The sequence below is a fragment of the Staurois parvus genome, unplaced genomic scaffold, assembly GCF_062004578.1.
Source record: "Staurois parvus isolate SC_StPar_1 unplaced genomic scaffold, SC_StPar_1.0 ptg000020l, whole genome shotgun sequence".
NCBI classification, from domain to species: Eukaryota; Metazoa; Chordata; class Amphibia; order Anura; family Ranidae; genus Staurois; species Staurois parvus.
This window is the reverse complement of record NW_028317816.1, coordinates 12,100,001-12,127,608: the sequence shown is the minus strand read 5'-3', so window position 1 is coordinate 12,127,608 and position 27,608 is coordinate 12,100,001. Positions and strand designations below refer to the sequence as shown.

Here is a 27,608-nt window from a genome sequence, read left to right as displayed (position 1 = left end):
CCCTTATGACCTGCAGACTTAAGTGTGACCATATTACAGATGTTTAAATACCCAAGAGAGCTCAAACCATGTGGTAGCCCTATAATCTATCCTCAGGAACAAAGGCACTCTAATATGCTACCACTGTGTCACTCACATTCAGTCAGGACCTTACACGAGAGTAAATACTGACCCCCCCCAAAAAAAAAAAGATATATTACAGTCATATTACTGATCAGACAAGCTTGTATATATCAGTCAACAAAAAGAAGGTATCCAAAGGATATTCAAAACCTCTCCCCAACAAGACCATGTGGACCCAATGTGAAAAATATATGTGCACCAAAAGTAAAAGAAAAAAAACAGCTTTCAGCCCCAGCAATAAACCACTCAAGCACCAATTTCTGCATGATGGAACATCTACAGTATATCCATATGATGAAATGTTGGTATATCATGGAGCTGCAGCGGTGACAGCATGGGGAAATATCTTACAAAAGAGAAACAATTATACACCATAAGATGCCTAGTGTCTAGCAACAATGCCTAGTGTCTAGTGTCTAGTCCTTGCAACAATGACCTATTTGCTGACTATACAGTTACAGTGAAGGAAATAAGTATTTGATCCCCTGCTGATGTTGAATGTTTGCGCACTCACAAATAAATGATCAGTCTAAAAATTGAATAGTAGGTGTATTGTATCACTGAGAGACAGAATAGCAACTACAAATTCAAAAGCAATGCATGTCTAACAAATTATGCACTGATTTGCATGTTCATGAGGAAAATAAGTATTTGATCCCTTTCACAAAACATGATTTAGTACTTGGTGGCAAATCCCTTGTTGGCAATCACAGAGGACAGATGTTTCCTGTAGTTGGCCACCAGCTTTGCACACATCTCAGGAGGGATTTTGGCCCACTCCTCTTGGCAGATCCTCTCCAAGTCATTAAGGTTTGGTGGCTGATGTTTGGCAACTCGAACTTTCAGCTCCCTCCACAGATTTTCAATCGGATGAAGGTCTGGAGACTGGCTAGGCCACTCCAGGACCTTAATGTGCTTCTTCTTGAGCCACTCCTTTGTTGCCTTGGCTGTGTGTTTTGGGTCATTGTCATGCTGGAACACCCATCCATGACCCATTTTCAATACCCTGGCTGAGGGAAGAAGGTTTTCACTCAAGATTTGATGGTACATTGCCCTGTCCATGGTCCCTTTGATGCAGTGCAGTTGTCCTGTCCCCTTAGCAGAAAAACACCCCCAAAGCAGAATGTTCCCACCACCATGTTTGACAGTTGGGATAGTGTTCTTGGGCTTATAGGCAGCATTCCTCCTCCTCCAAACACGGCGAGTTGAGTTGATGCCAAAGAGCTCGATTTTGGTCTCATCTGACCACAACACTTTCAACCAGTCCTCCTCTGCATCATTCAGATGTTCAGTGGCAAACTTCAGATGGGCCTGGACATGTGCTTTCTTGAGCAGAGGGACCTTGCGGGCACTGTGGGATTTCAATCCTTGTCGGCGTAGTGTGTTACCAATTGTTTTCTTGGTGACTGTGGTCCAAGCTGCCTGGAGATCATTGACAAGATCCTCACATGTAGTTCTGGGATGATTCCTCACTGTTCTTATGATCATTGACACTCCACGAGGTGAGATTTTGCATAGTGCACCAGGCCTAGGGAGACAGACAGTTGTTTTGTGTTTCCTACATTTGCGAATGATTGTTACTATAAACCTACTATTCGATTTTTAGACTGATCATTTCTTTGTGAGTGGGCAAACATTCAAAAGCAGGGGATCAAATACTTATTTCCTTCACTGTAGCTACTCTAATTTTGTGTATGACTACATTATGTCTGAAGAAGAGATGTGCACTATCATTCACATAAGCTTATTGTCAATCTCTACATTTAACATTTACATTTTACATTTTCTCTATAATATTAGCTAGCAGAAAACTTATATAGCTTACCCATATGTTCCCATCTTGATGATAAGGTTTCCAGTTCCTTCCAGTGTCACTATATAGTAGGCGATATTGAGATACCCAGTCAGAACTGCTATACCTCCCTTGAGTAGCAATTGCACGGATCTGCTTCCGGCTTCCAAAATCAACCTGCAGCCACTGATAATGGTCACTGTCCAACGGTGACCAACCTCCACCCCCTGTTAAAGTAGAAAGCATAAAGTGTAAACAATTGGCAATCCAAATCATTTAAAGGCAGATATTAAACACACTTTTAAAGAATAGTTGACATGAATAATGATTTGTCTTTGCATAGTTATTATTAGGTTTCTCCAGTGTATACCTCTTATGATGATTAAATCCTTAGAATTTATCTGCAACACTGTGAAGTTATCTAAAAAAAATTTTTTTTTCAAGTGGTTGTGTCCACAGCTACCAAGAAAGGCAAACTGCTTGCAGCTATTAATGATTCTTGATGAACTCTTAACAGTTTACAAACTCAAGGTCTTCTTCGGTGACCAAAATCAGTGGGTACATGAAACATCCACATATTAAAACATACTAAAGAAAACTACCAGAGGTTAAGTTTGCAAAGCAATGTTTATAACAAAAAGATTATTAGCTTAAATAGAATACACTATGCTCACTTCTAGGCTTTAATTATCCATTGTTCCCCAAAGTTCTTTAGGTGCTGGCAAGCACCTGAGGACTCTATAAAACATGTAACTGTGTTCTGCAATGTCAATGTACTCAGCTAGATATACAGTAGTGTAATATAATATAATCTTTAAAACAAACTAAAAAAGCAAAAACAATCTGAGAAAATGTTAGAAAAAAAGTGTTTTAAAAGCATTACATTACTCTATACTGTTCATTAGGGGTGAACCTAAAGTTTGGTTGGAACACATTCTCCTTGATGATGGTCTTGTATGTATTTAGGGTGGTCCTCATTCCATTAATTATATATTTATGGACATTTTCAGTCAAATATGAATTAGTGGCATTTTCAATAGGTTTTTTGCTTTGTAAATGCTATTCTACTTTGTGATAGATGATTATAGAGAGCCACTTCACAGGCAAGTTTAGTGGACCCTTGTCAGCAAGTTCTTTTACAACAATAAATTTGAATGTTGCACTTTCAGCAATATTAAAGTCACTGTTCCCTGCAATTTGTTTTTCTTCTGCATTGGTACATGTTTTTTGGAGCAGTGCCCAGCTCCCATGCACTTTTTTGGCCACGCTCTTAAAAATGTAAATGTATTTAACATATTTGGCTCCTAATTACTTCAATAAGGTCCAGATTTGGCATCAAACATTTGAAAACCTCCACAAACTGAACCCAGGTATGTTCAGCTCATCCCTGCTGTTAATTTCAAAAGTCTAATAAAGACATATTTACCTGTAGTATTTAAAATCTCTGGAGTTACTCATGTTTTTGGGTATGCATGGTGCTGAAGATACTAGCAGGGGCGAACTGACCATTTGGAAACTCGGGCACTCGGGTCAGTAGGGGGCCCCATGAGATGCCCCTGGTACCTTTTTCATAGGCTTTTTTGAGTTTGGGCAAGGGCAAAGGGGCCCCATGATCCCCTGTTGCCCGGGGGCCCCATGAGTGGTCAGGCCACCCCTGGATACTAGTTAACAATTGTGCTATTGCCAATTTATAACAGACCATTCAGATCTTCAGCCGAGATGTATACTTTATTTTGATTATTCGTATCTCAGCGTAAAAACACACTATATTTCCAAAAATTTTCCCAATAGGTAACAACATGTTGTTGAGTTATATCAAATAGTCCCTTAAATACTTTAAAATTAGTGTTTGGTTTGTGCTCCTAAAATATTCATTTCTGTTTCCAATACCAATCAACAGTTGCAGCTGATAAGAATCAATGCTGAAAGATCAACCACCTACCAATATTTCTTCTATGCTGTGTATCTTGCTGACCTGTGTTACCTTTAAGCAATTTTCTCAAGGCTTCCTGCTAGTGTATAAAACTACTTTCTTACTGAACAGAGGGTGGCCTTAATCTTTTGAATATATAACGCAAAGTATATCAAAGGCAAGTGGTAGCACACATGATCCAATTTACATAATCCCACAATGTAATTTAACGAAAGACCTCAAAGAAGTCCTGCATTATATATAGTTTACTTTGAACAGCAAACTTCAAAACAGTACATATATACTTGCGGCGTTTGCAAAATTCCTAATTGGCAAAAAAAGTACCATTCAACTGTAAAATAATGACTGAAAAACAGTTATCCATTAACAGGCAGACCCCTCTCTGAGGTAAATATAAAAAGTATAAATATTGCTTGTTCAGATGGATTGCTGGGATACATCAAGATTTTTCTCTCTATCCATTGATCATATATAGTGTATACATAATGAAACTCATATATAAAAATACACAGCAAAAAAAATCCCAATATAATATCCCAGAAAAGTTATCCACCTCCACCCTTGAAGGCCAAACAAACAAAACAAAATATAAAACTTTTCTTTTTAACAGAAAATATAAATTAGATATATCAACATATCCACCCGTACAAAAAAAGTGTCCAAAATATCAAAATAATGTCCAAAATATCAAAAATTGTCAAAATGAATCCTCACAAACATAAATCATTATATTCTTTCTTCTTCAAACTATCTTTTTCAACACCCGCAGATCCTGATGACAATAAACCTCAAAAGAAAAAAACTCAACATAGTGTCATATCTTTTAAATAATAAAAACACACGTGCCACTCTCTGTGCAACATGCAAAATCTCTATAAGAGCGTGTATACTCTATAGGTGAGTATCAATACACATGCAAATAATCAAATGTGTACCTAAAATACATATATAAATAAAAACACTCACATAAAGTGTCAACTACACAGTAAGTGAAAACGAACTCAAAATTGTTACTGCAACTATGTGTATCACCACACTCTATATACATTAGTGTACACCTTAAACCCAAACCAGCAAACTCCAACTCATGTGCTGATGGATAATTACCCTATGTCAGAAATGACAAGGCATAGCACCACTCTGGGTTAACATCTCATCATTCAGGTTTCAGGTTTTCATCCAATGTAAGGGTTATTCCTCCATTTCCCTCATGAAAGAATCCACAATTACCAATGGTAGATAAAACACAGTCTTTTTTCATACTTGATATACAGTTGTCACATGACCCAGCTCTTTCTCAGCCCATCTGCAGGGAAACATCAGCAGAAGAAGCTTCTAGTCCTCTGCTTCAAATGTCAATTCAGGGCTGTCCCCCACACTACTTCTTCACCAATATTTGATGTTGTCAGTCTTCTGTCTTCCTGAGCAATGCCATCATCACTGGAGTGCGTGAAGACTGGTAGTGTCTGCAGAAGACCACAAGCAGTGAGATGAGCAGATGCAGCGCCAGTATCTTCCAGGCCCCACCGGCAGTAAATTCTGGATTCCCCTGTAGTAACAGCGCACGTGCAGGATTCAGGCAAAAGCAGCCGATGCAAGAGCGAAGGAGCTTTTGCCTGAATCCTGCGCGTGCGCTGTTACTACAGGGGAATCCAGAATTTACTGCCGGTGGGGCCTGGAAGATACCGGCGCTGCATCTGCTCATCTCACTGCTTGTGGTCTTCTGCAGACACTACCAGTCTACACGCACTCCAGTGATGATGGCATTTCTCAAGAAGACAGAAGACTGACAACATCAAATATTGGTGAAGAAGTAGTGTGGGGGACAGCCCTGAATTGACATTTGAAGCAGAGGACTAGAAGCTTCTTCTGCTGATGTTTCCCTGCAGATGGGCTGAGAAAGAGCTGGGTCATGTGACAACTGTATATCAAGTATGAAAAAAGACTGTGTTTTACCTACCATTGGTAATTGTGGATTCTCTCATGAGGGAAATGGAGGAATAACCCTTACATTGGATGAAAACCTGAAACCTGAATGATGAGATGTTAACCCAGAGTGGTGCTATGCCTTGTCATTTCTGACATAGGGTAATTATCCATCAGCACATGAGTTGGAGTTTGCTGGTTTGGGTTTAAGGTGTACACTAATGTATATAGAGTGTGGTGATACACATAGTTGCAGTAACAATTTTGAGTTCGTTTTCACTTACTGTGTAGTTGACACTTTATGTGAGTGTTTTTATTTATATATGTATTTTAGGTACACATTTGATTATTTGCATGTGTATTGATACTCACCTATAGAGTATACACGCTCTTATAGAGATTTTGCATGTTGCACAGAGAGTGGCACGTGTGTTTTTATTATTTAAAAGATATGACACTATGTTGAGTTTTTTTCTTTTGAGGTTTATTGTCATCAGGATCTGCGGGTGTTGAAAAAGATAGTTTGAAGAAGAAAGAATATAATGATTTATGTTTGTGAGGATTAATTTTGACAATTTTTGATATTTTGGACATTATTTTGATATTTTGGACACTTTTTTTGTACGGGTGGATATGTTGATATATCTAATTTATATTTTCTGCTAAAAAGAAAAGTTTTATATTTTGTTTTGTTTATAATGAAACTCAGCTGTTCCCTCTGTGAATAGCTGACAACATTTTCTAACATTCTAGACACAATTGTGCTTAACACTTAACTCTGGGGTGGCCAAATTTGGTTGTTTCCCCACAATTCATGCAAGAAATAAGCTAATTTTGTCTAGGAAGGCCTAATAGAGACGAATACTTGCTTCAATCCACAGTCCATCCCACAACCGTGCTCCCTGTTGGTCCAGTAAAGACAATCCGCCCTCAAAGTCTCTCATTCTGTCTACTTGTGTCACCATCCCACTTGCTTCCATTGGTTCTAACTTGCATTTAATTACATTGAGGGCCTGCTCATTTTTTGATGAAGAAAAACTAACTGCCACAGGACCATGGACTATGATAAGTATTACTCTGATGCATCAATCTGTCTAATTTATATCTACCTAGTGTTCAGCTTTAAGGGAATACACAACTGCATTCCACAAATCCAAGCAGGGTAAGCCGCCAGATGGATAACCATGGGAGCTAATGCTACTGAACTGACCTCCACTGTACAAAAATATAATAAAACATCAAAAGGCCGCCACATTCCTGTACTTCCAATTTAGCTTTTTATTGTCTTCAAAATAGATGCATATCCATCATATACAATGCCAAAATGGTGTCTCCCTTCCTCAAGCTGGGACCACCATACACAGGAGTAAAGTATATATATATATATATATATATATATATATATATATATATATATATATACAGTATATATTGTATATACTCTATTTACTGGATATAGAATATATATATATATATATATATATTTATATATATATCTAATTGCCACCATCAGCTAATTGTCTGCAAAACCTCATCCTGGGATTGGATATTAATATCAATATATATATGTATATATATATATATATATATATATATATATATATATATATATATATATATATATATATGTATATATATATATATATATATATATATATATATATAGGTGAAACTAAAAAAATTAGAATATTGTGCAAAAGTTCATTTATTTCAGTAATGCAACTTAAAAGGTAAAACTAATATATGAGATAGACTCATTACATGCAAAGCAAGATAGTTCAAGCCGTGATTTGTCATAATTGTGATGATTATGGCTTACAGCTCATGAAAACCCCAAATCCACAATCTCAGAAAATTATAATATTGTGAAAAGGTGCAATATTCTCGGCTCAAAGTGTCCCACTCTAATCAGCTAGTTAAGCTATAACACCTGCAAAGGGTTCCTGAGCATTTAAATGGTCTCTCAGTCTGGTTCAGTAAGAATTACAATCATGGGAAAGACAGCTGACCAGACAGTTGTGCAGAAAACCATCATTGACACCCTCCATAAAGAAGGAAAGCCTCAAAAGGTACCGTATTTTTCGCTCCATAAGACGCACCTGACCATAAGACGCACCTAGGTTTTAGAGGCGAAAAACAAGAAAAAAAAATATTCTGAACCAATGGACTGCAGACATAGTACAGGGGATGACCAGAGACTGCGGACACAGTACAGGAGATGACCAGAGACTGCGGACATAGTACAGGAGATGACCAGAGACTGCGGACATACTACAGGAGATGACCAGAGACTGCGGACACAGTACAGGAGATAACCAAAGACTGCAGACACAGTACAAGAGATGACCAGAGACTGCGGACACAGTACAGGAGATGACCAGAGACTGCGGACACAGTACAGGAGATGAACAGAGACTGCGGACACAGTACAGGAGATGACCAGAAACTGCGGACACAGTACAGGAGATGACCAGAGGCTGCGGACACAGTACAGGAGATGAACAGAGACTGCGGACACAGTACAGGAGATGACCAGAGACTGCGGACATAGTACAGGGAAAATACCAGGGACACAGTACAGATGACCAGAGACTGCAGACAGTGCAGGGAATAACCAGAGACTGCAGACAGTGCAGGGAATGACCAGAGACTGCAGACAGTGCAGGGAATAACCAGAGACTGCAGACAGTGCAGAGAATGACCAGAGACTGCAGACAGTGCAGGGGATGACTAGAGACTGCAGACAGTGCAGGGAATAACCAGAGACTGCTGCCCTTTGGGGGGGAGGGGGGCGGGTACCTGAATTTGACAGGTACCCGCTACCACTTCCGCAGAGGTGTCTTTCCCTCTTCTTCCCGTGCCGGCTTGTGACAGCCGGGTGCCCACTGCGCATGCGCTGCGCTTTGTGAATGGCCCGGCGCCTTCTGGGACCTGTCATGTGTCCCAGAAAACACTGGACCATTCACAAAGCGCAGCGCATGTGCAGTGGGCACCCGGCTGTCACAGAAGCCAGCGTGGGAAGACTGTGCAGCGCTGGAGCGAGGAACAGGTAAGGCCCTGCAGGAGAGAACAGCTGAGCGGCCGGCCCGGAATTCTGACATGGTGGCGGCAGAAATACCGGACCGGCCGCTTTATATTCGCTCCATAAGACGCACTGACATTTTCCCCCCTTATTTGGGGGGGAAAAAGTGCGTCTTATGGAGCGAAAAATACGGTAATTGCAAAAGAAGTTGGATGTTCCCAAAGTGCTGTATCAAAGCACATTAATAGAAAGTTATGTGGAAGGGAAAAGTGTGGAATAAAAAGGTGCACAAGCAGCAAGGATGACCGCAGCCTGGAGAGGATTGTCAGGAAAAGGCCATTCAAAAGTGTTGGGGACTTTTACAAGGAGTGGACTGAGGCTGGAGTCAGTGCATCAAGAGCCACCACACACAGACGGATCCTGGACAAGAGCTTCAAATGTCGCATTCCTCTTGTGAAGCCGCTCCTGAATAACAAACAATGTCAGAAGCATCTTACCTTGGCTAAAGAAAAACAGACCTGGTCTGTTGCTCAGTGGTCCAAAGTCCTCTTTTCTGATGAGAGCAACTTTTGCATCTCATTTGGAATCCAAGGACCCAGAGTATGGAGGAAGAATGGAGAGGCACACACTGCAAGATGCTTGAAGTCCAGTGTGAAGTTTCCACAGTCTGTGTTGATTTGGGGAGCCATGTCATCTGCTGGTGTTGGTCCACTGTGCTTCATTAAGTCCAGGGTCAACGCAGCCGTCTACCAGGAGATTTTGGAGCACTTCATGCTTCCTTCCACAGACGAGCTTTATGGGGATGCTGACTTGATTTTCCAGCAGGACTTGGCACCTGCCCACATTGCCAAAAGCACCAAAACCTGGTTCAATGACCGTGGGATTACTGTGATTGATTGGCCAGCAAACTTGCCTGACCTGAGAATCTATGGGGCATTGCCAAGAGAAAGATGAGAGACATGAGACCGAGCAATGCAGAAGAGCTGAAGGCATCCTGGTATTCCACAACACCTCAGCAGTGCCACAGGCTGATAGCCTCCATGCCAAGCCGAATTGAGGCAGTAATTGCTGCAAAAAGGGCCAAAACCAAGTACTGAGTACATATGCTTGCTTATACTTTTCAGAGGTCCAATATTGTTCTATGTACAATCCTTGTTTTATTGATTGCATGTAATATTCTAATTTTCTGAGATTGTGGATTTGGGGTTTTCATGAGCTGTAAGCCATAATCATCACAATTATGACAAATCACGGCTTGAACTATCTTGCTTTGCATGTAATGAGTCTATCTCATATATTAGTTTCATCTTTTAAGTTGCATTGCTGAAATAAATAGAGCTTTCTTTTGGTGGTATTTGATTGCCTCTGCTTTTTTTTATTTTTTGCACTATAAACAAAAAAAGACCGACAATTTTGAAAAAAAAAAAACAATATTTTTTACTTTTTGCTATAAAACATATCCAGTAAAAAAAAAAAATAAAAATACAATTTCATCATACATTTAGGCCAGAATGTATTCTGCTACATGTCTTTGCAAAAAAAAAAATCCCAATACATGTAAATGAATTGGTTTATGTGAAATTTATAGCATCTACAAATGTATATATACTGGATTTTTTTTCTTGTTATACTAGTAAAGATGGTGATCAGCAGGACTTCGGGACTGTAGCAGGCATTCTGACATTGGGTGGGAACTTACTAACTGCCACTGACATCCCAATGACACTAATACAGTGACACTGGGCAGGAAGGGGTTAACATCTGGGGTGATCAAAGGGTTAACAGTGTGCTGTGTTGTGTTTTACATAGTGTGCTGTGTGTGTCTTACTAGGGAAACATGCTTCTTTGTATTGCTCTACTGTGCAGAGCAATACAGATAAGCATGCTGATGCTGACAGGGGAGAGATCTGTGTTGTTTACACACATCCCTCTCCCTTGTCACTGTTCTTTGGTGATTGCCGGGTGCCACTGCACGCCCTACCCAAAAATGCAAAATCATGTATATATACGTGATTTTGTGCAGCCCTGCCACCCTGTAGCAGTAGTTCTGCTATAGGGCAGCAGGGAATAGGTTAATAAAACTGGGCCCTTAAATGGTAATAAATAGTGTGGACTGTACTCACTATACTTGCAGTACAGTACTGTACAAACATTTTAGACAGTTGTGAAGAAATGCTGTAAAGTAAGAATGGTCTCAATATTATATAGTTTAATTGTTTATTTTTATCAATTTACAAAATGCAAAGTGAGAGAATAGAGGAAAAATCTAAGTCAAATCAATATTTTGTGTGACTACCAGCATCAATTCTTAAACGTTCAAAAGCCATGCCTCCAACATGGAAACAAGACTAAGTGACTCTACTATGCACAAACACATAGGAACGGAGGTACAGAAAAATGGCAGCAGGTGCTCTGGAGTAATGAGTGAAAATCTGAAATATTTGGCTGTAGCAGGAGGCAGTTTGCTCTCCAAAGGCTGGAGAGCGGTATAATAATGAAGGTGTGCAGTCAATAATGAGACATGGTGGAGGTTCCTTGCAAGTTTGGGGCTGCCTTTCTGCAAATGGAGTTGGAAATTTGGTCAGGATCAGTGCTAATAAATACAGGCAGATACTTATCCATCATGCCATACCATCAGGGAGGTGTGTGATTGGCCACAAATGTATTCTACAGCAAGACAACAATCCCAAACATACAGCCAATGCCGTTAAGAACTATCTTCAGTGTAAAAAAGAACAATGAGTAGTTTGGCCCACACAGAAGCCTAATCCCAACATCATGGAGTCTGTCTGGGCTTACAAGAAGAGACAGAAGGATTTGAGGCAGCCTACATCCACAGAAGATCTGTGGTTAGTTCTTCAAAATGTTTGGAACAAACTACCTGCTGTCACGGCAGGAGCTGTGGAACGGATAGGCAGGCCTAGTGGCAGGGTCACGCACTGACTGATGACAACCACCACCCACAGACTGGAGTCCCTCAGGGTGCGGAGTCTAAGTCCCAGGCTGCCCTTCACCAGGGCCCCTGATGGTGGGGATGGACTTGACACAGCCAGGAACCAGGTCGCGGCCCCCGAGACACCCCAGCTGCGGTAATGACTGCCGCCAATGGCGTGTAGCTGGTAGGAACCAGATCAGACAATAGCGTAGTCGGGCAGGCCGGGTCGACAACAACGGGACAAACGGTACAGAACAGTAGACAAGATTAACAGGTCACATGCCGGGTTCAGCAACGGGAGGTCAGATCAAAGGAAAACGCAGAGAATGGTCTAGTCAAAAGCCGAGTCAGATTCCAGGAGAGTCACGAGAGTATAAACAGAGCTATTGCAACACTAACACACAAGACACGAATGCAGAGAGCATTTGCAGACAGCAGGCTTAAATGTGATGAACCACACCCTTCTGAGGAGGAGCCACAGAAGCCTGAAGGCATAACCGTTCCCATCATGCTTTGCAGAAACCCAAGATGGACACCAGCACATGGGATGCACAAGCTCTGAGGAAAGGTAAGACCTTGACACCTGCCGAGTGCTTTCAAAACTGTGTGCAAATGTGGTTTCAACTTTTTATGCATCAACCTTTCTGGTGCCATATTCAGTAAGACAATAAACATCATTACTATATAAAACACACATATAAATCTTCTTCAACATGTTTCAAAATGACTCAGTATTACATCTAACTTCTGCCCTCCTACTAGTTCTGCATGCTTATCTTACTGTTTAGAAACAAATTTATAGAACAAGCTGTGATTGAATAGTGAATATATCACAGCACCTAGAACAAACTACACATGGCAGCCAGAATGAATTCTATCCCTACATGACATGTTTGATAAATTCCCTCCATTGCCTCATTACTAGAGATGAGCGAATCGAAGTATCCGAAGTGGAATTCGAGTCGAATATCGGAAAAATTTCGATTCGTGCCGAATCCGAAAAACAGCCTAATTCGGACGCGCGAATCGAAATTTTTCCGAAAATGGCGGCTGACATGTGCGGCGACGGAGCGGGGATGTCGGGGAAGGCGCGCAGACAAGGCGCGCTGCCCCATAATGCATTCCTCAACGACATGTGATCGCATCAGCCAATCAGCAGCCAGCCAGCCAGCACTGTGTAATGGTCGAGGTATATATAGCGGCCATTTTGGAAATCTTCATTTGCCTGCAGTCATTGAACAGAGGCAGACCGCTCTGTACTAGGGACAGGGACAGAGTTAGGGCCACAGAAACGAGAATTGGGGACAGAGAGAAGTTACTTAGGGACAGAGAACCATTACTCAGGGACACAGACTTGTTAATGAGGGCCACAGAATCGTTATTTAGGGACAAAGAAACGCTAGTTAGGGCCACAGAATTCATACTCAGGGACAGACAGAATTTTCACTCAGTGCCAGAGAATTGTTACTTAGGGCCACAGAAACGTTATTAGGGCCACAGAATTTTTACTCAGGGACAGACAGAATTGTTACTGAGTGCCAGAGAATTGTTACTCAGGGACAGACAGAATTGTTACTGAGTGCCAGAGAATTCTTACTCAGGGCCACAGAATTCATTCTCAGGGACAGACAGAATTGTTACTCAGGGACAGACAGAATTGTTACTGAGTGCCAGAGAATTGTTACTCAGGGACAGACAGAATTGTTACTGAGTGCCAGAGAATTGTTACTCAGGGACAGACAGAATTGTTACTGAGTGCCAGAGAATTGTTACTCAGGGACAGACAGAATTGTTACTGAGTGCCAGAGAATTGTTACTCGCACAGACACAAAATTGTTATTGCACAGACACAGAATTGTTACTCGCACAGACAGAATTGTTACTCAGGGCCACAGAATTCATACTCAGGGACAGACAGAATTGTTACTGAGTGCCAGAGAATTGTTACTCAGGGACAGACAGAATTGTTACTGAGTGCCAGAGAATTGTTACTCAGGGACAGACAGAATTGTTACTGAGTGCCAGAGAATTGTTACTCGCACAGACACAAAATTGTTACTTGCACAGACACAGAATTGTTACTCGCACAGACACAGAATTGTTACTCAGGGCCACAGAATTCATACTCAGGGACAGACAGAATTGTTACTGAGTGCCAGAGAATTGTTACTCAGGGACAGACAGAATTGTTACTGAGTGCCAGAGAATTGTTACTCAGGGACAGACAGAATTGTTACTGAGTGCCAGAGAATTGTTACTCGCACAGACACAAAATTGTTACTTGCACAGACACAGAATTGTTACTCGCACAGACACAGAATTATTACTCAGGGCCACAGAATTCATACTCAGGGACAGACAGAATTGTTACTGAGTGCCAGAGAATTGTTACTCAGGGACAGACAGAATTGTTACTGAGTGCCAGAGAATTGTTACTCAGGGACAGACAGAATTGTTACTGAGTGCCAGAGAATTGTTACTCGCACAGACACAAAATTGTTACTTGCACAGACACAGAATTGTTACTCGCACAGACACAGAATTGTTACTGAGTGCCAGAGAATTGTTACTCAGGGACAGACAGAATTGTTACTGAGTGCCAGAGAATTGTTACTCAGGGACAGACAGAATTGTTACTGAGTGCCAGAGAATTGTTACTCAGGGACAGACAGAATTGTTACTGAGTGCCAGAGAATTGTTACTCGCACAGACACAAAATTGTTACTTGCACAGACACAGAATTGTTACTCGCACAGACACAGAATTGTTACTGAGTGCCAGAGAATTGTTACTCAGGGACAGACATAATTGTTACTGAGTGCCAGAGAATTGTTACTCAGGGACAGACAGAATTGTTACTGAGTGCCAGAGAATTGTTACTCAGGGACAGACAGAATTGTTACTGAGTGCCAGAGAATTGTTACTCGCACAGACACAAAATTGTTACTTGCACAGACACAGAATTGTTACTCGCACAGACACAGAATTGTTACTGAGTGCCAGAGAATTGTTACTCAGGGACAGACAGAATTGTTACTGAGTGCCAGAGAATTGTTACTCAGGGACAGACAGAATTGTTACTGAGTGCCAGAGAATTGTTACTCAGGGACAGACAGAATTGTTACTGAGTGCCAGAGAATTGTTACTCGCACAGACACAAAATTGTTACTTGCACAGACACAGAATTGTTACTCGCACAGACACAGAATTGTTACTGAGTGCCAGAGAATTGTTACTCAGGGACAGACAGAATTGTTACTGAGTGCCAGAGAATTGTTACTCAGGGACAGACAGAATTGTTACTGAGTGCCAGAGAATTGTTACTCAGGGACAGACAGAATTGTTACTGAGTGCCAGAGAATTGTTACTCGCACAGACACAAAATTGTTACTTGCACAGACACAGAATTGTTACTCGCACAGACACAGAATTGTTACTCAGGGCCACAGAATTCATACTCAGGGACAGACAGAATTGTTACTGAGTGCCAGAGAATTGTTACTCAGGGACAGACAGAATTGTTACTGAGTGCCAGAGAATTGTTACTCAGGGACAGACAGAATTGTTACTGAGTGCCAGAGAATTGTTACTCGCACAGAAACAAAATTGTTACTTGCACAGACACAGAATTGTTACTCGCACAGACACAGAATTATTACTCAGGGCCACAGAATTCATACTCAGGGACAGACAGAATTGTTACTGAGTGCCAGAGAATTGTTACTCAGGGACAGACAGAATTGTTACTGAGTGCCAGAGAATTGTTACTCAGGGACAGACAGAATTGTTACTGAGTGCCAGAGAATTGTTACTCGCACAGACACAAAATTGTTACTTGCACAGACACAGAATTGTTACTCGCACAGACACAGAATTGTTACTGAGTGCCAGAGAATTGTTACTCAGGGACAGACATAATTGTTACTGAGTGCCAGAGAATTGTTACTCAGGGACAGACAGAATTGTTACTGAGTGCCAGAGAATTGTTACTCAGGGACAGACAGAATTGTTACTGAGTGCCAGAGAATTGTTACTCGCACAGACACAAAATTGTTACTTGCACAGACACAGAATTGTTACTCGCACAGACACAGAATTGTTACTCAGGGCCACAGAATTCATACTCAGGGACAGACAGAATTGTTACTGAGTGCCAGAGAATTGTTACTCAGGGACAGACAGAATTGTTACTGAGTGCCAGAGAATTGTTACTCAGGGACAGACAGAATTGTTACTGAGTGCCAGAGAATTGTTACTCGCACAGACACAAAATTGTTACTTGCACAGACACAGAATTGTTACTCGCACAGACACAGAATTGTTACTCAGGGCCACAGAATTCATACTCAGGGACAGACAGAATTGTTACTGAGTGCCAGAGAATTGTTACTTAGGGACAGACAGAATTGTTACTGAGTGCCAGAGAATTGTTACTCAGGGACAGACAGAATTGTTACTGAGTGCCAGAGAATTGTTACTCGCACAGACACAAAATTGTTACTTGCACAGACACAGAATTGTTACTCGCACAGACACAGAATTGTTACTCAGGGCCACAGAATTCATACTCAGGGACAGACAGAATTGTTACTGAGTGCCAGAGAATTGTTACTCAGGGACAGACAGAATTGTTACTGAGTGCCAGAGAATTGTTACTCAGGGACAGACAGAATTGTTACTGAGTGCCAGAGAATTGTTACTCAGGGACAGACAGAATTGTTACTGAGTGCCAGAGAATTGTTACTCAGGGACAGACAGAATTGTTACTGAGTGCCAGAGAATTGTTACTCGCACAGACACAAAATTGTTACTTGCACAGACACAGAATTGTTACTCGCACAGACACAGAATTGTTACTCAGGGCCACAGAATTCATACTCAGGGACAGACAGAATTGTTACTGAGTGCCAGAGAATTGTTACTCAGGGACAGACAGAATTGTTACTGAGTGCCAGAGAATTGTTACTCAGGGACAGACAGAATTGTTACTGAGTGCCAGAGAATTGTTACTCGCACAGACACAAAATTGTTACTTGCACAGACACAGAATTGTTACTCGCACAGACACAGAATTGTTACTCAGGGCCACAGAATTCATACTCAGGGACAGACAGAATTGTTACTGAGTGCCAGAGAATTGTTACTCAGGGACAGACAGAATTGTTACTGAGTGCCAGAGAATTGTTACTCAGGGACAGACAGAATTGTTACTGAGTGCCAGAGAATTGTTACTCGCACAGACACAAAATTGTTACTTGCACAGACACAGAATTGTTACTCGCACAGACACAGAATTGTTACTCGCACAGACACAGAATTGTTACTCAGGGCCACAGAATTCATACTCAGGGACAGACAGAATTGTTACTGAGTGCCAGAGAATTGTTACTCAGGGACACCTAATCGTTGAATTAAATAGTATGTCAGACAACATGCAGAGGAGTGGCAGAGGAGGCAATGTTTTAGGAGCGAGCAGACGTGGCAGCAGAGGAAGGGGTCGAGGCAGCAGTATTCGCAGCCAGAGGCCAGTGCTCCCGGTGTCATCCAGCGGTCGTGTCTCCACCGACAACCCTGCCGTCATTGATTGGTTGGCTCGGTCGTCTTCCTCTTCCCAGGTCACCTCTGACACCTACAGCCAACGGTCGGTGGGTACGTCAGACACAACCGTTAGTTGGCATGGCCCGGGAGCAAGCCCACTGAAATCACGTGTCCTCTACCTGCCCCTGTCCTTTGCTGTTCCCTCACCAAGCGAAGTATCGCATGCTGTGGGCTCAGCCCCACTGTACAGTGAGGAAGAGCTAACAGAGGGCGGTCAGGAACGGGGGGAGACATCGGCCTTTTCAGCAGCCAAGCGAACAAGTACTGGCGAGGAGAGTGGCTCGGTAGCCGGTCTAGAGACAGGTCTGTCTCCTGACCCAGACGCAGCCGAGGGGGCTAGTAGTGAGGCGGAGACCCTACTTGATGATGAGGAGGTTGATCGCACTTGGCAGCCTCGTCGTCATCAGGCAATTTCTTCCGCATCATCAGGAGAAGAGGGTGGCAGCTTGGCAGCGAGCAAAACAGTCGGTGGGTTGCCCAGGAGACAGCAGCAGGGTCGCATCAGTGTCAGTGGAGCCAAACGTCCACAGAGTAGAGCACCAGCTCCACTGCAGCCTACCACCACGGCCAGTAGTGGTGCCGGTGCGCACGGAGGAAGTAGCAGTCAGCCAGTGAAGAGTAGCGGGGGCAAAGTTTCCTACTCGGTGGTGTGGCAATTTTTCCTCAAGCCGCCCGAGGAAGTAAACGTAGCCGTATGTCGACTATGTGGCCAGAAATGCAAGCGTGGCCAGGGGGCCCATGTTGGGACTACAGCGTTGCGTCAGCATATGCAGCGTCACCATTCGGTGGCCTGGGAAAACCGTGATAAACATACGGCGGTTCTGCCTGCCCCAGCCCCCGCTCCATCACCCGCTCCGTTACTTGCTCCGTCACCCGACGTCGTCAATCGCCCTCTATCAGCCAGTCAAGGCTCCAACACCTCTGCTGAGGGGAGTTGTCGCTCGTTGGCATCTTCCGCTCGTTCAGATGCTCCTTCTCCTGCTACTCCTCTTCTCGGATTCCGTCAACAGTCTTTCTTGGAATCCGTATCCAAGAGACAACAGTTTGCGAGCACGCACCCGACGGTGCAAAAGCTGAACGTCCTCCTGTCCAAGTTGCTGGTGCTGCAGTCCCTCCCTTTCCAACTGGTGGACTCAGCACCTTTCCGAGAAATGATGGCTTGTGCCGCGCCGCGGTGGAGAGTGCCAAGCCGTCATTTCTTTGCCCAAAAGGCAGTGCCAGCCCTGCATTCACATGTAGAAGAGATGGTGGGCCAGTCTTTGAGCATGTCGGTCTCTGCCAAAGTGCACGGCAGCGCCGACGTGTGGAGCTGTAACTACGGTCAGGGACAGTACATGTCATTTACGGCCCACTGGGTGAACGTGGTGCCGGCACAGCCGCACCAGCAACTTGGACAGGTCACGACGCTTTTGCCTCCACGTTTGCACGTCCTTGGTCCAGCAAGCATGTCCGCCTCTACCACCTCTTTTTCCGCCGTGTCCTCAGCCGCCACCCCCGTGCCAAGTCCCATTACCCGACCGGCATATCACATGTGCAGGGCGCAACGGTGTCACGCTGTGCTGCACCTGGTATGCCTTGGCGAACGTAGTCACACAGGGGAGGAACTGCTGAGTGTAATGAACAGAGAAATCGACAGATGGCTGTCTCCGCGCAAACTAAAAATCGGAACCATGTTGACTGACAACGGAAAGAACATGGTGTCTGCTCTGCGTCAAGGAAGGTTGTGCCATGCGCCATGCATGGCTCACGTGTTCAATCTGGTTGTCAAGCGGTTCCTAAAATCCACCATCCCACTGCAAGACATCCTTAAAATGTCACGTAAACTGTGCATGCATTTCAGCCATTCCTACACCGCAAAGAACACCCTCATTGAGCTGCAGCGGCAGAACGGAATTCCACAGCATCGCCTGATCTGCGACGTTGCAACAAGGTGGAATTCAACCCTACACATGTTAGACCGCCTTTACGAGCAGCGAAAGGCCATCACCGATTTCCTGATGTTACAAGCGGATAAAGGTACTCCCCTGTGTAACTTAGATGTCAGCCATTGGCAGCTCATGCGTGACACCTGCCGCTTGCTCAGGCCCTTTGAGGAGGCCACGCTATTCGTGAGTCGGCAGGACTATGGGATGAACGACGTCATTCCTCTGTTGCACGTCCTGGAACAAATGCTGTTAACAATGGCTGGTCAGGGTGCGGTAGACGTGGTGCACAGATCTCAACGCCACATGACCCCTGTGGGGGCAGGACAGGAAGAAGAGGAGGAGGTAGAGGAGGACATTTGTGCTCAGGAATTATTGAGTGAAATGGGTGGTTTTTCCACTCAGCGGACAGGAGTGGAGGAGCAGGAGCATCTGGTAGAGGAGGAGGAGGAGGAGACAGAGGACCCAGACGCACCGTGGCAGTATGCTGTGGAGATGGAGGCAGGGAGTCCCTCGCATTCCTTGGCACAAATGGCCCATAGCATGCTCGGTTGCTTGCGTAGCGACAGCCGAATAATAACCATCAGACAGAGGGATGACTTTTGGCTGTCCACCTTGTTGGACCCTCGCTACCGGTCCAAAATGGTGGCCTTTTTCACACCTGCTGAGAGGGAGGCCAAAATTACGTACTATAAAAACCACCTATGTAGTCAGTTGGTCTCTGCCTTTGTGCGCCAACGTCCATCCTCAGACACTGTGGGCCCTGTGCGCTCGCGTTCCGCTGGCATGGCAGCAGGGGAGGGGTGGGGTGGTAGGAGCAGTGGCAGCTCCACCAGCAGCGGCTGCCTCAGTCTGCAGTCGATGATGAGTAGCTTTCTTCACCAGCGCAGTGAGGAAACTACTAACCAGCCGCAGCAGCAGCAGCAGCATCAGGTGGACCTGGAGCAGGAGCTCAAACAACAGGCTTGGGCCTACTTGGACAGCACCCTGCCAACCGAGGTAGACAATCCCCTTGACTACTGGGCAACGAAACTTGACCTTTGGCCCCAACTAGCTGAATTTGCCCTTGAAAGGCTGTCATGCCCGGCCAGTAGCGTGGCATCGGAGCGCGTGTTTAGTGCGGCAGGAGGTATTGTAACTCCGCGGAGGACACGACTGTCCACCCAAAGTGTGGAGAGACTCACGTTTGTGAAAATGAATCAGGCGTGGATTAGTCTGGATTTCAAACCACCAGTTCCTGACACAACTGACTAAATCCGCCATGAATCATGCCTCAAACATGTGCCACTTTCAGGTCTCCTCACACTGCTGGTGTGTTTAATTTTTTGACATAGGGTGCTGGCAGATTACGGGCCTCCTATAGCTGCTGCCAGGCCCCTAATCTGCCATAGGCCCCTATATACCGCCTCCTCATGCTGCTGCTAGGTCCAGAGTCTCTCATGGGTCCCTGTACGGCCTCCCATTGCTGCTGTCTCCATCGCCACACTCTGCTGCCATGTGCCACTTTCAGGTCTCTTCACACTGCTGGTGTGTTTAATTTTTTGACATAGGGTGCAGGCAGATTACGGGCCTCACATAGCTGCTGCCAGGCCCCTAATCTGCCATGGGCCCCTATATACCGCCTCCTCATGCTGCTGCCAAGTCCAGAGTCTCTCATGGGTCCCTGTACGGCCTCCCATTGCTGCTGTCTCCATCGCCACACTCTGCTGCCATGTGCCACTTTCAGGTCTCTTCACACTGCTGGTGTGTTAAATTTTTTGACATAGGGTGCAGGCAGATTACGGGCCTCACATAGCTGCTGCCAGGCCCCTAATCTGCCATGGGCCCCTATAAACCGCCTCCTCATGCTGCTGCCAAGTCTAGAGTCTCTCATGGGTCCCTGTACGGCCTCCCATTGCTGCTGTCTCCATCGCCACACTCTGCTGCCATGTGCCACTTTCAGGTCTCTTCACACTGCTGGTGTGTTAAATTTTTTGACATAGGGTGCAGGCAGATTACGGGCCTCACATAGCTGCTGCCAGGCCCCTAATCTGCCATGGGCCCCTATATACCGCCTCCTCATGCTGCTGCCAAGTCTAGAGTCTCTCATGGGTCCCTGTACGGCCTCCCATTGCTGCTGTCTCCATCGCCACACTCTGCTGCCATGTGCCACTTTCAGGTCTCTTCACACTGCTGGTGTGTTTAATTTTTTGACATAGGGTGCAGGCAGATTACGGGCCTCACATAGCTGCTGCCAGGCCCCTAATCTGCCATGGGCCCCTATATACCGCCTCCTCATGCTGCTGCCAAGTCCAGAGTCTCTCATGGGTCCCTGTACGGCCTCCCATTGCTGCTGTCTCCATCGCCACACTCTGCTGCCATGTGCCACTTTCAGGTCTCTTCACACTGCTGGTGTGTTTAATTTTTTGACATAGGGTGCAGGCAGATTACGGGCCTCACATAGCTGCTGCCAGGCCCCTAATCTGCCATGGGCCCCTATATACCGCCTCCTCATGCTGCTGCCAAGTCTAGAGTCTCTCATGGGTCCCTGTACGGCCTCCCATTGCTGCTGTCTCCATCGCCACACTCTGCTGCCATGTGCCACTTTCAGGTCTCTTCACACTGCTGGTGTGTTTAATTTTTTGACATAGGGTGCTGCAAGATAACGGGCCTCACATAGCTGCTGCCAGGCCCCTAATCTGCCATGGGCCCCTATATACCGCCTCCTCATGCTGCTGCCAAGTCCAGAGTCTCTCATGGGTCCCTGTACGGCCTCCCATTGCTGCTGTCTCCATCGCCACACTCTGCTGCCATGTGCCACTTTCAGGTCTCTTCACACTGCTGGTGTGTTTAATTTTTTGACATAGGGTGCAGGCAGATTACGGGCCTCACATAGCTGCTGCCAGGCCCCTAATCTGCCATGGGCCCCTATATACCGCCTCCTCATGCTGCTGCCAAGTCTAGAGTCTCTCATGGGTCCCTGTACGGCCTCCCATTGCTGCTGTCTCCATCGCCACACTCTGCTGCCATGTGCCACTTTCAGGTCTCTTCACACTGCTGGTGTGTTTAATTTTTTGACATAGGGTGCTGCAAGATAACGGGCCTCACATAGCTGCTGCCAGGCCCCTAATCTGCCATGGGCCCCTATATACCGCCTCCTCATGCTGCTGCCAAGTCCAGAGTCTCTCATGGGTCCCTGTACGGCCTCCCATTGCTGCTGTCTCCATCGCCACACTCTGCTGCCATGTGCCACTTTCAGGTCTCTTCACACTGCTGGTGTGTTTAATTTTTTGACATAGGGTGCAGGCAGATTACGGGCCTCACATAGCTGCTGCCAGGCCCCTAATCTGCCATGGGCCCCTATATACCGCCTCCTCATGCTGCTGCCAAGTCTAGAGTCTCTCATGGGTCCCTGTACGGCCTCCCATTGCTGCTGTCTCCATCGCCACACTCTGCTGCCATGTGCCACTTTCAGGTCTCTTCACACTGCTGGTGTGTTTAATTTTTTGACATAGGGTGCTGCAAGATAACGGGCCTCACATAGCTGCTGCCAGGCCCCTAATCTGCCATGGGCCCCTATATACCGCCTCCTCATGCTGCTGCCAAGTCCAGAGTCTCTCATGGGTCCCTGTACGGCCTCCCATTGCTGCTGTCTCCATCGCCACACTCTGCTGCCATGTGCCACTTTCAGGTCTCTTCACACTGCTGGTGTGTTAAATTTTTTGACATAGGGTGCAGGCAGATTACGGGCCTCACATAGCTGCTGCCAGGCCCCTAATCTGCCATGGGCCCCTATATACCGCCTCCTCATGCTGCTGCCAAGTCTAGAGTCTGTCATGGGTCCCTGTACGGCCTCCCATTGCTGCTGTCTCCATCGCCACACTCTGCCATGTGCCACTTTCAGGTCTCTTCACACTGCTGGTGTGTTTAATTTTTTGACATAGGGTGCAGGCAGATTACGGGCCTCACATAGCTGCTGCCAGGCCCCTAATCTGCCATGGGCCCCTATATACCGCCTCCTCATGCTGCTGCCAAGTCCAGAGTCTCTCATGGGTCCCTGTACGGCCTCCCATTGTTGCTGTCTCCATCGCCACACTCTGCTGCCATGTGCCACTTTCAGGTCTCTTCACACTGCTGGTGTGTTAAATTTTTTGACATAGGGTGCAGGCAGATTACGGGCCTCACATAGCTGCTGCCAGGCCCCTAATCTGCCATGGGCCCCTATATACCGCCTCCTCATGCTGCTGCCAAGTCCAGAGTCTCTCATGGGTCCCTGTACGGCCTCCCATTGCTGCTGTCTCCATCGCCACACTCTGCTGCCATGTGCCACTTTCAGGTCTCTTCACACTGCTGGTGTGTTAAATTTTTTGACATAGGGTGCAGGCAGATTACGGGCCTCACATAGCTGCTGCCAGGCCCCTAATCTGCCATGGGCCCCTATATACCGCCTCCTCATGCTGCTGCCAAGTCCAGAGTCTCTCATGGGTCCCTGTACGGCCTCCCATTGCTGCTGTCTCCATCGCCACACTCTGCTGCCATGTGCCACTTTCAGGTCTCTTCACACTGCTGGTGTGTTTAATTTTTTGACATAGGGTGCAGGCAGATTACGGGCCTCACATAGCTGCTGCCAGGCCCCTAATCTGCCATGGGCCCCTATATACCGCCTCCTCATGCTGCTGCCAAGTCTAGAGTCTCTCATGGGTCCCTGTACGGCCTCCCATTGCTGCTGTCTCCATCGCCACACTCTGCTGCCATGTGCCACTTTCAGGTCTCTTCACACTGCTGGTGTGTTTAATTTTTTGACATAGGGTGCTGCAAGATAACGGGCCTCACATAGCTGCTGCCAGGCCCCTAATCTGCCATGGGCCCCTATATACCGCCTCCTCATGCTGCTGCCAAGTCCAGAGTCTCTCATGGGTCCCTGTACGGCCTCCCATTGCTGCTGTCTCCATCGCCACACTCTGCCATGTGCCACTTTCAGGTCTCTTCACACTGCTGGTGTGTTTAATTTTTTGACATAGGGTGCAGGCAGATTACGGGCCTCACATAGCTGCTGCCAGGCCCCTAATCTGCCATGGGCCCCTATATACCGCCTCCTCATGCTGCTGCCAAGTCCAGAGTCTCTCATGGGTCCCTGTACGGCCTCCCATTGTTGCTGTCTCCATCGCCACACTCTGCTGCCATGTGCCACTTTCAGGTCTCTTCACACTGCTGGTGTGTTTAATTTTTTGACATAGGGTGCAGGCAGATTACGGGCCTCACATAGCTGCTGCCAGGCCCCTAATCTGCCATGGGCCCCTATATACCGCCTCCTCATGCTGCTGCCAAGTCCAGAGTCTCTCATGGGTCCCTGTACGGCCTCCCATTGCTGCTGTCTCCATCGCCACACTCTGCTGCCATGTGCCACTTTCAGGTCTCTTCACACTGCTGGTGTGTTAAATGTTTTGACATAGGGTGCAGGCAGATTACGGGCCTCACATAGCTGCTGCCAGGCCCCTAATCTGCCATGGGCCCCTATAAACCGCCTCCTCATGCTGCTGCCAAGTCTAGAGTCTCTCATGGGTCCCTGTACGGCCTCCCATTGCTGCTGTCTCCATCGCCACACTCTGCTGCCATGTGCCACTTTCAGGTCTCTTCACACTGCTGGTGTGTTTAATTTTTTGACATAGGGTGCTGCAAGATAACGGGCCTCACATAGCTGCTGCCAGGCCCCTAATCTGCCATGGGCCCCTATATACCGCCTCCTCATGCTGCTGCCAAGTCCAGAGTCTCTCATGGGTCCCTGTACGGCCTCCCATTGCTGCTGTCTCCATCGCCACACTCTGCTGCCATGTGCCACTTTCAGGTCTCTTCACACTGCTGGTGTGTTAAATTTTTTGACATAGGGTGCAGGCAGATTACGGGCCTCACATAGCTGCTGCCAGGCCCCTAATCTGCCATGGGCCCTTATAAACCGCCTCCTCATGCTGCTGCCAAGTCTAGAGTCTGTCATGGGTCCCTGTACGGCCTCCCATTGCTGCTGTCTCCATCGCCACACTCTGCCATGTGCCACTTTCAGGTCTCTTCACACTGCTGGTGTGTTTAATTTTTTGACATAGGGTGCAGGCAGATTACGGGCCTCACATAGCTGCTGCCAGGCCCCTAATCTGCCATGGGCCCCTATATACCGCCTCCTCATGCTGCTGCCAAGTCCAGAGTCTCTCATGGGTCCCTGTACGGCCTCCCATTGCTGCTGTCTCCATCGCCACACTCTGCTGCCATGTGCCACTTTCAGGTCTCTTCACACTGCTGGTGTGTTTAATTTTTTGACATAGGGTGCAGGCAGATTACGGGCCTCACATAGCTGCTGCCAGGCCCCTAATCTGCCATGGGCCCCTATATACCGCCTCCTCATGCTGCTGCCAAGTCTAGAGTCTCTCATGGGTCCCTGTACGGCCTCCCATTGCTGCTGTCTCCATCGCTACACTCTGCTGCCATGTGCCACTTTCAGGTCTCTTCACACTGCTGGTGTGTTTAATTTTTTGACATAGGGTGCAGGCAGATTACGGGCCTCACATAGCTGCTGCCAGGCCCCTAATCTGCCATGGGCCCCTATATACCGCCTCCTCATGCTGCTGCCAAGTCCAGAGTCTCTCATGGGTCCCTGTACGGCCTCCCATTGCTGCTGTCTCCATCGCCACACTCTGCTGCCATGTGCCACTTTCAGGTCTCTTCACACTGCTGGTGTGTTTAATTTTTTGACATAGGGTGCAGGCAGATTACGGGCCTCACATAGCTGCTGCCAGGCCCCTAATCTGCCATGGGCCCCTATATACCGCCTCCTCATGCTGCTGCCAAGTCCAGAGTCTCTCATGGGTCCCTGTACGGCCTCCCATTGCTGCTGTCTCCATCGCCACACTCTGCTGCCATGTGCCACTTTCAGGTCTCTTCACACTGCTGGTGTGTTAAATTTTTTGACATAGGGTGCTGGCAGATTACGGGCCTCCCATTGCTGCTGCCAGACATGTAATCTGCCATGGGCCCCCGTACCGACTCCTCATGCTGTGACGTTGCAACAAGGTGTAATTCAACCCTACATATGTTAGACCGCCTTTACGAACAGCTAAAGGCCATCACAGATTTCCTGATGTTAAAAGCGGATAAAGGTACTCCCTGTGTAACTTAGATGTCAGCCATTGTCAGCTCATGTGTGACACCTGCGCTTGCTCAGGCCCTTTGAGGAGGCCACGCTATTCGTGAGTCGGCAGGACTATGGGATGAATGAGGTCAAATCGGCCATGGGCCCCCGTACCGCCTGTTCACGCTGATGCTGGTCCCACAGTGTGACCTGGGTCCCTGTACGGCCTCCCATTGCTTCCACTCTGCCATGTACCTCTTTGAAATCTCCTCACACTCCTGCGGTTGTCCATTTTGTCATAGGTTGCTGGCAGATTAGCGGCCTTCTATAGGTGCCGCCAGGCCCCATATCGACCATGGGCCCCCGTACCTCCTGGTCACGCTGCTGCTGAGCCCACAGTGTGACCTGGGTCCCTGTACGGCCTCCCATTGCTTCCACTCTGCCATGTGCCACTTTGAAATCTCCTCACACTCCTGCGGTTGTCCATTTTGTCATAGGTTGCTGGCAGATTACAGGCCTTCCATAGGTGCCACCAAGCCCCATATCGGCCATGGGCCCCCGTACCGCCTGGTCACGCTGCTGCTGGGCCCACAGTGTGACCTGGGTCCCTGTACCGCCTCCCATTGCTCCCACTCTGCCATGTGCCACTTTCAGGTCTCCTCACGCTCCTGCTGGTTTCCATTTTGTCATAGGTTGCTGTATGGCCTCCCATTGCTGCTGCCTCCACCGCCACACTGTGGCTCCAAACACTGGTTTTGGCCCCGTGACTGGCCAAAGGAGTGAAGTGTGCAGTGATTCTAAGATCGACGGCACTCATCTGCATGTCATACTGACAGACAGTATTATTTCTCTTCCCCAGCAGACTCCAAGGGCATTTAAATTAAAGGTACAGTGTTCTGCACTAATATTAAGTCTCTCTGAAGCCTAGAAACACCCTTTTTTAAGTTAAATTCACAGCGAATTTATTCGACTCGAATCGAATATTGTCCACGAATTCGCCGAATCAGTCGAATCGAATTTTTCATTTCTTCGCTCATCTCTACTCATTACATAAGCTGCGGGCACCTGTGAGATAATTAGTGACACCGATATATGTTGTACTTCTTAGGGCACATATAACCAATCAAAAATCTTGATTTTTCAAATAGAGCTGTCTTTCTTCTGGCTATATAGGGCAATGCTTTGTGTGGTAATTTTCAGCTGCCTTTATAAGGGAAACATAATTGAGTACTGCCCGTGATACTTTTTTTTTGTACTAATA

General features: G+C 46.4%; 1 protein-coding gene across 1 annotated transcript in view; it reads right to left on the bottom strand.

Moving 5' to 3' along the window:
• Nucleotides 1–27,608, bottom strand: part of CNTNAP2 (contactin associated protein 2) — a 2,186,758-nt gene that overhangs the window by 1,430,404 nt on the left and 728,746 nt on the right. Inside the window, exon 3 of the mRNA XM_089687345.1 lies at nucleotides 1,949–2,142. Within this exon, the coding sequence (XP_089543471.1) occupies nucleotides 1,949–2,142 (194 nt within the window). The remainder of the gene's footprint in view (nucleotides 1–1,948; nucleotides 2,143–27,608) is intronic.